This window comes from Hemibagrus wyckioides, linkage group LG27 (genome assembly GCF_019097595.1).
Source record: "Hemibagrus wyckioides isolate EC202008001 linkage group LG27, SWU_Hwy_1.0, whole genome shotgun sequence".
Lineage (NCBI taxonomy): Eukaryota > Metazoa > Chordata > Actinopteri > Siluriformes > Bagridae > Hemibagrus > Hemibagrus wyckioides.
This window is the reverse complement of record NC_080736.1, coordinates 14,550,293-14,562,110: the sequence shown is the minus strand read 5'-3', so window position 1 is coordinate 14,562,110 and position 11,818 is coordinate 14,550,293. Positions and strand designations below refer to the sequence as shown.

General features: G+C 39.5%; 1 protein-coding gene across 1 annotated transcript; it reads left to right on the top strand.

The window, feature by feature from the left end:
- Positions 1-3,773: 3,773 nt before the first annotated feature.
- Positions 3,774-6,952, top strand: nr0b1 (nuclear receptor subfamily 0, group B, member 1). Its single transcript, XM_058382428.1, has 2 exons — positions 3,774-4,478; positions 4,794-6,952. The coding sequence occupies exons 1-2, from the start codon at positions 3,848-3,850 to the stop codon at positions 5,033-5,035; spliced, it is 873 nt and encodes a 290-aa protein (XP_058238411.1). The 5' UTR covers positions 3,774-3,847; the 3' UTR covers positions 5,036-6,952.
- Positions 6,953-11,818: the final 4,866 nt, after the last annotated feature.

Sequence of the window (11,818 nt, the reverse complement as noted above, 5' to 3'; positions counted from 1 at the left end):
CTCCTGCTTACACAAGTAAAAAAAAATAACATAAGGTTAAATTATTTCATAGTTTCTAAACCAAATAATCCTAATATTTTTATTCTTAAGCTTGTGACGGATGAAGCAGCCGTCTTATTAAGCAGCTTCACCGAAATCCAGAAAGATCCCTAATGAGGTGAAAGTGATATAAAAGAAATCTCCGAGATGACACGAGGAAAAAAATCTGACTCGATAAAGGAAGTCATCTTCTGTTTATTAATCATTATAGTCTACAGATATGAAAGAGTCATCATTTATATCCAGCTCCTGGGATCATTTCTTTTTAAACGTCAGGTTGAATAAACTTGCCATCATTAAATGATATTCTCAGAAGAGTAAGGTGTCACAGTGCTGTGTAAACATTTCAACATACATACAGGATTTTGCTTATATTAAATCAACATCAGATATTCCTGTACAGCTCAGAAAATCCAGTATATGATGTTCAGAAGATTGAGTTTCACCATCACTGAGACTGGAGAACACTAATACAATAGGGAGAACACTTTTTCAGGTAGCTAGACCCTTCAGTGAAGATTTATTTCACAATCATTTGCTAAATTATTCAGAATATTTGACTTTTACTTTAGGGCAGTGGTGGTTCAAGTGGTTAAAGCTCTGGGTTGTTGACCGGAAGGTTGGGGGTTCAAGCCCAAGCACTGCCAAGTTGCCTCTGTTGGGCCCTTGAGCAAGGCCCTTAACCCTCTCTGCTCCAGTGGTGCTGTATCATGGCTGGCCTTGTGCTCTGACCCCAACCTCCAAGGATGAGATATGTGAAGAAAGAATTTCACTGTGCAGTAATGTATATATGACAAAACAATTTCTATATTTAAACATGTACAATAATATTTTTTAGTAAAATACTTTTACTTTTGCTTGATAAATCCTTTATATTAACAATAAAATGATAATAATAATAATAATAATAATAATAATAATAATAATGTGTGCTTTTATTTATAATGTTAATTGTATATAGTATTTATTTATTTATTTTAATAAAAAACAAAATTATTTATTTTTTATAGTTTTATCATGATGTTGTTTTTTTCTCCACAAGCTTAACCAACTCATGTGTGTGGATATATGGATAGAAGCCATTTTTTAAAAGGCACAGATTATCTACTGAAGCAAAGATAAGACTTGGTCATGTAAACAAATAAATAATCAAACAAACAAATATGTAGTAGTTGTATACCTCACTATGTCTACAAAATCAAACAAAAGAAGAAAGCTTTATTTGTCACACATACTTTTCATTACAGAAAAGTGAAAAGCTTTTTTCCCACATATTCCAGTGGATGGCAGTTCAAAGATGGCGTGTCTCCAAGTGGTTCTATCCACAGCAGTCCTCTGGGTTACAGGCTCTCCATGCTGATCTATCCCCAGCAACAGTGAGCACCACCAAAAGGCTCAACATTGGCAGCTTGGTGGTGCTTTAAGCTTTGAGCCTCTACTGCCCTTTCCAACCTTCTTGCTCTTTTACTTTGTCAGTGTAGGTATTGTTAGACATTCATCTGAAAGCAAGTAATCATGATGCTATATTACACTACAAAACAACAGCTTAATGACTGAGGTAAACAACTGATGGTAAGAATATGGTGGAGAAAAGAAATGAGTTGGGGAAAATGCTTGAACATTGCATGGATTGCATTGCAATGAAATGAAAAGCTCTTTGTATAATGTTTCACGGAAATTATACATAACACGCACATTACACAAAGAGACAGTTAAGAAAAGAGAGACCTTGTGATGATCAGCATTCAGAATGGCGATTCAGTAAATAAGGCTTTTTAGGCGCTCTAACTTACTGTGGAGACATTTTTGGAATGTAATTAGACTATTAGGGGTCGGGGAAAATGTACATGTCTCTTCGAGGATGACTCTGCCCCCGTCCACAGGGCACCAGCACTCAATGAATGGTTTAATGAAAATAAGACCCGTTGATTCATTTCTGTTCAAGAGCTATCATTCCATCTCATTATCATCACACATGGCTCTATCATTTTTCACTTCCTACATTTTACCACCTACTTTTTTTGCACTCCTAATGTTATCCTTGAGGTGTTTTACGTAAGACTTTATGACATATTAGTGTCACGCACATGCAGTCATCTTCAAATCATTTTAGGGATTTTATTTGGATAAAGATATTTTCAATGCTGTCTGTGTGGGCAAGATTTTTTTTTAAACAAAATATGTTTGCAAAAATATTGGCATATTTGTCGACGGGGCCTTACATATAAGCTAAAATGCCTAGAGGAAGATATTACTGCTTTTTGTGTGACTGTTGTTAGGTCAATTCCAATTTAAAGTTAAATTACAGAGGGAATCGGGAGAAGACAGCATGAGCCTTGGTCTTCAAGGTTGGCTCTCCAAGTCACCAACGAGAACATGACCCAGAAAAGAATGCACACAGCTTTACCGAATGCCATTGAGAGCAATAATCAAAGGCAAAATTCTAATTTCCCAGAGATGCTTGCTTGTCAGACTTGGAGACCTTGAACAGAAGCTCAGTTGGATACAAAACACTGTGTGTGTGTGTGTGTGTGTGCTTGGAAAGGGAGGGGATAAAGAAGGCTGTGAAGACTGTTTACTTGACATTGGCCTTGATATAAATGGTAAAAAAAATGTTGAGGGGGGTGGCTCTTTCAAATAAATCAATTGTGCAAGTTCACATTTATCTCACAATATTCTAATGCTCTGTGACTGCTTGCATGCCCTACATGCAGGCTTGTCCTTCAGGCCATTCAGATCCAAAAGCATTGCCTTGATATGAATTTGTCTGTCTCTTAAACATTAGCACAATACGTTTGACCCTGGGCTTCAAAGTTTCTCTGATAATGTAACATCTTTTCTTTTGTAAGCATCTTTGTTCTGTTATTATATGCAAAAAAGTAAATAAATAACCATGAAACAAATAAACACAATCAAAACAAAAAATGGATGTGAGAGAAATAATTATGAGGTTTAAGAGCATTTCTCCCTCAGGATTTAAGACAATGAAACAGTTCTAAAGATTGCTGACTTGCTCTGCAGATCAAACAGGATTGCATTATTTTGGACAAGACAAAAAGGCAGTATATAGTCATTGAGTTTTTTTCTTATATTTAACAAAAACGTGATCTTGCATGCACATAAACACAAACCTAATTAGTTCACGATGCTGTAATTATTTGCAGGACAAAAGCAAAAGAGGAAAAAATCAAGAGCAAGGCAGGGCATGTGGTTCTTTATTCCTCCGCTCTCTGGTGTCTCTTGCTCTTTCTCTGTCAGCTCCCCTTGAGAGAGCCTGAGTGGTGTAAATGGATGACCCCAATTAAAGCTGGCTTGGTAAGAGACAGAGAATAAAAGTGTGATTGTTGATGTGAAGAAGTGCCTGAATGCAAAGTTTACTTCCTGCCCAATCTGAAGTGTCTGGACTTTCTTTTGTTTGCTACAAAAAGAATAATATTGTTTGATTATAACTGGAATTTGAATGAATATAACACACACACACACACACCACATTGAGGGGTTATTTTGGCAGTGGAATTGTATAGATATGCAAATGTTTTTAGCAGATATTCAGAAAGAAATATTCTGCACAAAGAAAAGAAAGGGAAATGATAAAAGACTGTTGAAGCAAAACAAATATAGAACTGATGATTATAATAGTTATAATCATGATGATGATGATGATGATGATGATGATAGAGTCCTGCCCCCAATGTTATGGGATCAGCTCCTGTGTGTGTGCGTCAGAGTAGGTGGTGTCGTCGGGAGCGGCGCTTAAAAACTCTTTAACTAGTCGGCGTTGGGGAGGGAGGACACACACACGGCGGCGATGCATGGAAGTGAGCAGAGGAAGAGACATCTGTTCCAGTCAGGACGCTCAGCGAGCATGGCTCATCCGGAGAGTTGTGAGTGCGGCGGCGAGCGGCGCCACCCGAGCATTCTGTACAACCTGCTGAAGAAAGAAAGCGCCCCGTGTGCGTCCGCGCGAGCGCCTCGTGGCGCCAGGTTCGCCGTAGCGGCACGCACATGCGCGTGCGGTGTCGCGAGGCCGGTAGCGCTGCGCTCTCCCCACGCGACGTGCGCCGCGGCCTCGGCTGTGCTCGCCAAGACCCTGCGCTTCGTCAAGAGCGTGCCGTGTTTCGGTGAGCTGCCCGCATGCGACCAGCGTGCTCTGGTGCGCAGTGGCTGGGCGCCGTTGCTTGTGCTCGGAATGGCGCAGGACGGACTGGACTTCGAGACGCGCGAGAGCCCCGAGCCCAGCATGCTGCAGCGCCTCCTCACCGGCGCGCACGAGCGGCCCGCCAGCCCGCGCGACCACGGCGCCAACGTCGCTGATGGCGGTGGAGGGGTGGCACTGGCCGAGGCGCAGGGCATTAAAGCTTTCCTCAGCAAGTGCTGGGACCTCGATATCAGCACCAAGGAATACGCCTACTTAAAAGGAGCCATTCTGTTTAACCCAGGTGAGCAAAAGTAACAGTTAACATTATTAGACAAACATTATTAGACAAAACAGCTGGAAAAATCTCTATAATAATAATAATAATAATAATAATAATTATTATTATTATTATTATTATTATTATTATTATTATTGTTGTTGTTGTTGTTATAATGCAATTCATATGACTAATTCTCTATAATTAATTCTATAACAATTCAGAATTTTGTATATTCTAGTTCTTATTCTTATTATATTGGATATTCAAGCTCAAGCACAAAGTGCTTATTATATATATTCTACATTTTGTGTGTGTGTATGTGTGATGTTTTTACAGACATTGCCGGACTGCAGTGTCAGCACTACATCCAGGCTCTGCAGAGCGAAGCGCACCAGGCTCTTAATGAACATGTCAAACTGATTCACCGAGGAGACACCACGAGGTTTGCCAAACTCTTCATTGCCCTCTCAATGCTACGATCCATCAACGCCAACGTCGTGGCAGGGCTCTTCTTCAGACCCGTCATTGGCACAGTAAACATGGAAGAACTTCTCCTCGAGATGTTTTACGGAAAGTAGAAAGCCGCACTCCTCGGCCGACCTGACAGGTCTCCTCCGAGAGGGACAGTGAGCAGAGACAGTGGCCCGAGGCTTTCATACACACAAATTTTTACACATGCTATTTTTGTACAATATTTCCTTGGACTCTATTCTCTTAATGCCTTCTGAGTTGAGTTGAACTCATTGCTGAATCCAAAATCTGACTTTATCCTTTTTCGGGGGAAAATAGCTTTACATTGTTTTCTTTAATAGACTAGCTTTTCTGTGTTGTTTTGTACAGCCATATTCTGAAACAGGCTATTTATTTGAGTATATTTAAACTTTAGAAACTGTTCTAAGCCTATGTTTTTATTGTTACATTGAACAGTGCACACATGCATATATTCTGACACAACCTTTCTATAGTTATGCATTTTGGTTTTCTGCATTGAAAAACAGTTACCTGGATTAAAGAAAGTGATTGCAAGAAAAAAATGAATGAGAAAGTGAAAGTTTCTTACCAGAAGAGGGCAATGTGAGCTCACAAACCTGGAGAGCTGAAGCGAGCCAGTGAAACCTCCCTGATGGCAGACTACACCTTCAAATTTCTATCTCAGCCAAAATGCATATCAGGTTGAACAAACTACCGTTTGACCAAACAAAGTGCTGGAACACAGGCACTGAAGTGTAAAACATCATGTTGTGTCCTTGTGACAGGATTGGTAATGCTTGGGTGATTTGGGACAGGACACCATATGTTTTGCTGTGAAAGCATTAGTCATAGCAGTGTAAAGTAAAATGCTTACGGCAACCTGGCACCTTGACTTTTTTTTTTTTTGAGAGAGAGAGAGAGAGAGAGAGATGAAAAAATATTAAAACAATAGCCTGAAATATTAAAATATTAGCTTAGAGGTGTGTGGTTTTTGGTCTGCACTCTGTCTAAACATAATGATCTGTCACACATTCTTGGAAAAACACATAAAACAAACAAACAGAAAAAAAATCACCACAAAATGCAGTGATACTTCCATACAGCTCCAGGTCCCTGGTTCAAGTCTCAGTCTGGGGTTCTGTCTGTGCAGAGTTTTTTCCACACAAGGGCTTTCCTCATCCCAAAATATTCCTTACATTGTTTAATTATAATACATTTTTATAAATTCTAAGTTATCACTAGGGAGTATGTGAATGTGTGTGTGTGTGTGTGTGTGTGTGTGGTAATGGACTTTAGTTGAGGCCCAGTGCTCCAGGGATAGACTCCTAATCCACTGTGACCCTGATCAGGATTATGCAGCTGAAGCTGAAGTAATGAATAAAGGGGAAAAAATCAAAAGACGCTGCAAGACAGTGGAAATTAATTATACGCTATGATCGGTATTGTAGTGCACATTAGAAACAGCGCACTGATCTTGTTACCCTGTGAGTCGATACAGTGGCAGACGCTATCTGCAGTACAGAATCCATACCAGCTCTGAGAAGATGATCTCTGAGCGCTCTGCTGAACATCACTCTCCTTTCTGAATTCAACGCTCACTCACAGAAGGTGAAATATGTCCCTCCGCTCAATCTACAGCAGCTCAAGTTAAAGTCAGTGTTTGACACTCGCTCTCTCTCTCACACACACACACACACACACACACACACCAGTTCCCCGAGTGATCTCATCTCATTCCCAAGCAGGCAGGAGATCATGACGGATTGATCTGTGGGCCTGCGGTGCTGTCACAGCCCATCCAGTTATGGAAGACCTTTCAGCACATCTCGGCTAATTAATCTGCTCCCCTGAGCCACCAAACTGCACAGACAGGAAAGTAACTCTCTCACACTGTCTCTCACTTTCTCTCTCTTTCTCTTTTATTTTTCCACATCCAAAAGTCACCTGCTAAAAAAACATTATAGAGTGCAGTAAAGGAAACTTTCTGAATGCCATGTCATGATGTAAGTTCTCCAAATAAAGATTTAGCAGATCAGATAAAGAAGTATGTAGTGTCTTTATTTCTTGTTGTCTTATAATAAGCGATACCCGGATTTCAGCTCTGTTTGGAATTCCCCATCCTGCCATTCCTTCAGCATCAGCGTTGATTGAAAGCTTCCCATCTGCCTCTCACTCCAGTCTGTTAACCATACGTAAAAACATCTGGATGAAAAGTGATAACAAGCTGTTGGGAAACGCTGCAGGCTGTACAGCGACGGTGTATGCCAAGTGCTGCTGAAGCTGCAAAGCTTAAAGGACAACTTAACCCAGAAATGGATTGTTAATTACTGCATGCTAGATTGGACCAGGTGACGTGATCAGAAATTTGGACGAGATGCACTACGCATTGTTTTTACAATAGAATACTTAATGAACTTATTGTGCATGTGTGTGTGTGTTAAATATAATATTATATTTTTATATTGTGTTTTTAGCTTATATGGTCATCGCACATCACGGACTCCCATGCAAACAATCATCGTCTTCTAAATGGGTTTCAGTTTAAACTTTGGGAAACGTACATTTAGTTCTATTACATTCGTGAAGTTAACCAAGCCTCTTTATATGCTCCTGGTTTTTGGATTAAGTTTGTCTCTAGCTTGTTTGGAATCTGATTCTATCCCGAGTGTGTATTTTGCATGGTTCTCTAATCACTATAAGCACTTCCTGTTCCTTATTTTTTGAGTTGTCCCTTATTTTGTGACGCTGTTAGTAAACTTCCGGCATTTGCATCCAACCTCCAGGAATTTGTGTTTGTGAAAATCTGTTGTTTTATAGTGAAAAGTAGATTTGAATTAAAGCAACGACCTTACAAATACTACAATTATTTCAAACATAATATCACACCACATGATTCTTCTTCTTGAGGATATCAATCAGCTTGAATATTAGACACAATGACATCTTCATGTAGAGCGCAGAAGAAAGCGCAGATTAGAACTCGAAATAGAATATGATGAAAATATCAGTAATCTGTGGACAAATTGCAGACAATAAACAATTACCACACAGAACACAAAGCAGAGAAATATAGAAATATACTCTAATACACTCCTGATATAGATATCTTTCAAGGGTTTACTGGATAAACTAGGCATTCTTTTTTTTGCTTCCTAAAAAAGTCAAGAAGATTTTCAGGCTCTTTTTGATAAAGACCCAGTTATAGGTTTCTTTACAGAAGATTTCAGAGTTGAGCAGAGAGAACCTAGCTGCATTTTCCAGGCAGGGATTGAAAAGGATTTGCTAAAAATGTCTATTTATCTTTTATCGATATATATCTGTGCAGACGTTCATCACATATCCTGAATACTGGGTTTAAAAAAACCCCAAAAACTATTGACTACATATATGTATGAAGCACATGACCTTGAAGAAGCAAACTGTCTGTTTATTATTCAATCAGCTCACCATGTTTCATCCACAATGCCATATCTAATGTGGAGAGGTGGAAAAATAGAAATAATACTGTTTTTTTTTTGTTTTTTTTGTTTTTTTAAAATTATAATTCTGTTAGTAAAATTCTTCAGTGTTTAATCATTAATTATCACACGTTACACAATATCTGATATTCGGCATTTGGCCCAAGGACAAGCAGACTTCTATCAGAGTACTGATATAAGGTCATGAACAGTAAGATAACACAAAAAAGGGAAATGAATGCTTTTGAACAGATGTGAATGGCTTTCTTCATGTAAGCGTGTGATACATTTAAATGGCATTAACCTTTTTTCAGATATAGGTTAGGATATAAAATATGACATAATCAAACATCATTACTGGGTAATTAAAATGTCAATCATTTGTAGTGGAGATATCAGGAGCCTTTATATAGTATGCTAGCTGTAAGAGGGGATGCGTCTCATGAGTCTCTTCATGTCAGATTTTTATTGAAAAGTAGGATTAATTTTGTCTTCAGTGGCTCAGGAGCATAATTGTACTGTAATATAACCAGGAGACAGTGACAGGTGATCACATTCCACTGAGGAAGGTTTTTAATTAGCCGAAGAGTTTTTTCCCCCTCCTTCCCCCATCTCTCTCTCTCTCTCTCTCTCTCTCTCTCTCTCTGTCTTTCTCCCTCTCTCTTGCTGTGCCTCATACAGGAACACACTGTTACCTGTCAAAAAACTCTCAAAACAGCTCTCCACACAGAGTGCTACAAGATGCCTACGAGTCCTGATCTACTCCTTGTGCCAATTAAGAAGCCCTCTGATAGATTCTCCTCCTTTGCACCTGACAGACCCACGTACCTCTATTCCAGCGGGATTTCCATTACGGCTAATTTCCTTAATTTCCTCCAGCTGTTGTGTGAGATTTATGCAAACTCTACTGGGGAAAGAACGCTATAGAGTGCGTCGAGGAACGGGCCATGCTAAGATCTCGCCTCACCAACTCCATCTATCCATTCACACACACACACACACCACCTCAGAATAAAACACGCTACATTACTTCATATGTCTCGTCTCATTACGGTCTCTCACCTCACACCCCTGGACAGGACAGATTTTCTTCCCACTTAAACCTATAATTGCTAAAGATCATAATGAGCTAATTATTTGTCTCCATGCTAGTAAAAGCACAGCTGTCACTGTGTAAAGGCACGCAGCCGCCGTCGCTGTCGCCAGTCGCCACGGAAACCGCGCTATCGCTATCTAGCAGAGAATTCTGACCTTGGCGACATGCTGTGATTCAGAGATAAATCTTAGATTAGGAGAAGAAGGATGGAAGAAAAAAACGTTCCTAAATGAGATCTGAAAGAAGGAACTGGGCACAGATTTAATGTGAGGAAGGAAAGGAAGCAGGGCGGCGTCTGTAGTGATTGGAATGAAATACACTCCTGTATGTTGTCCCTCTAAAAACACAACACTCGACAGTTCAGAAATCAATCTGCCAAGCCAAATAGACCTGTACAAACAATCCTCACATACAGCGAGCAGAATATTGTTTGAATTTGTTGATGTTTGTTGGCATTTGCGGGTTGTGGGCTTAAAAAATCCTAAAAACGTGCTTTCAGTTGATCTCAATGTCTTTTGGTCTGTATTGCAGCATATCTAAATATACATTTAAATTCATTCTATATGTGTAATACATAATATTCATCTGGGTGTCTGAGAAAACCAGCTGTTCTGCCTGAAAAAAAAAAATCAGCTTTTGACTAACACCAGTAATAAAGGTTAAGGAAAGATGTTGCTCTCTTTCAGAAGAGTCACATCAAGTAAAAAAAAAAAGCAACTGAGCAGATTGCTAAAACTGGGTTACAAATCTAAACCATTATTAAAACCTTGAAGGATGGGATTGAACAATCATCTTGAATGATCATGATCGGAGATCACTTAAACTTTTGGTGAGATCAAATCCACAGTAAAACTCACGGCTATGTTTAATAGTGAAAGTTTAAACATTTCCACATGATGAGAACTCAAGGGATTGGGACTAAACTACTGTGAAGACTTAAGAAAACCACCTATAAGTGAGGCTAATCAGAAAAAAGGTTTCAGTTTGCTAGGGAGCATAAAAATTGGACTCTGGAGCGATGGAAAAAGGTCATATGGTCTGTTGAGTCAGAAGAGAGGCAGTTGAAGTGATACACCAATCATGCCTAATGCCTACAGTAAGCCTATGAGGGCGGTGTGATTATCTCGGATTGTTTCAGTTGGTCAGATGTAGGTTCAGCAGCATTATGCCCAAAAAATTACATCAGCTGACTACCTTAATATACTGAATGGTCAGATTTTTCCATAAATACATTTTTTTTGCTTCCCTGAATGCACAGGCATATTCCAAGACAGTGCCAGGATTCTTGGTGCTCAAAGTGGTTTATGGAGCATGAGACACATTTTCACACATGGATTGGCCACCACAGGGTCCAGACCTTAACCCCATTGGCATGGCCTCTTTGAGATGTGCTGGAGAAGACTTTACACAGAATTCAGACTTTCACATAATCAATACAAGACCTTAATGGACGGAAATCAATGTGGTGACAGTGCATAAGCATATAAAAATTATACCACTGTGAATATGTGCTGTAATCAAAGCTAAAGGTGATTCGGCAAAATATTAGAGTGGGACTTTTTTTTGGCCAATAAGTGTATATTGCCTATACAATGCAATATATAATATGGCAATATATTGTCATTTTTCTGTTCGCTCATCTTTATCTTTAGCAAGGGTTGAGATTGATCCGGAGCCAATCCTCGGAACGCTGGGATTGAATCAGGAATAGCGAATAAACTGGTTATTATTCAACATCAATATATTTCTTTGCATGTGCCTGCAGTATATCAGCATGCACGGACTGCTTGTTGAATAGCTTTGCCTGTGATATCCAGTGGTCCTACTGAAAATGATAAGAGCTACATGCTGACCTAAACTGCAGCCCGAGGCTAGAAGATGTCTGATAGGACCGGTGAAAGCAAGCATTTGATAAGTTTAACCACAGCTGAGGAGGCATAGATGTATCAGGAGAAAGAAGTACAACCTGAAGCGGTGCTGGATTGAATTTTCTTTTTAGTCAGTCTCCCAAAAATGTTTGATGGAGATGCTCACAGCTTGCTTTTGTCAGTAAATTGTTGGCACGTTCACCCTGGTGCCTGAGGGGAGAAAAAAATGGAATAGAATCTATATCATTTATAGAAACTCTTGTGGTCTTTAATCATACACAGAGCAGAAAGGTAGGTTTTAAGTAGTGATCAAATAAGTGGCCAATGTCCTAAAGAGCTCTTTTACAGGAAGATCACATCTTGTGAAGAGTTTATACCTCATAACACCTTCTGACACACAATGACACAGTAAGCTGACATCTGTGGTGTGTGTGTGTGTGTGCAGCCTTATAAATCCGCTGGAGCTAA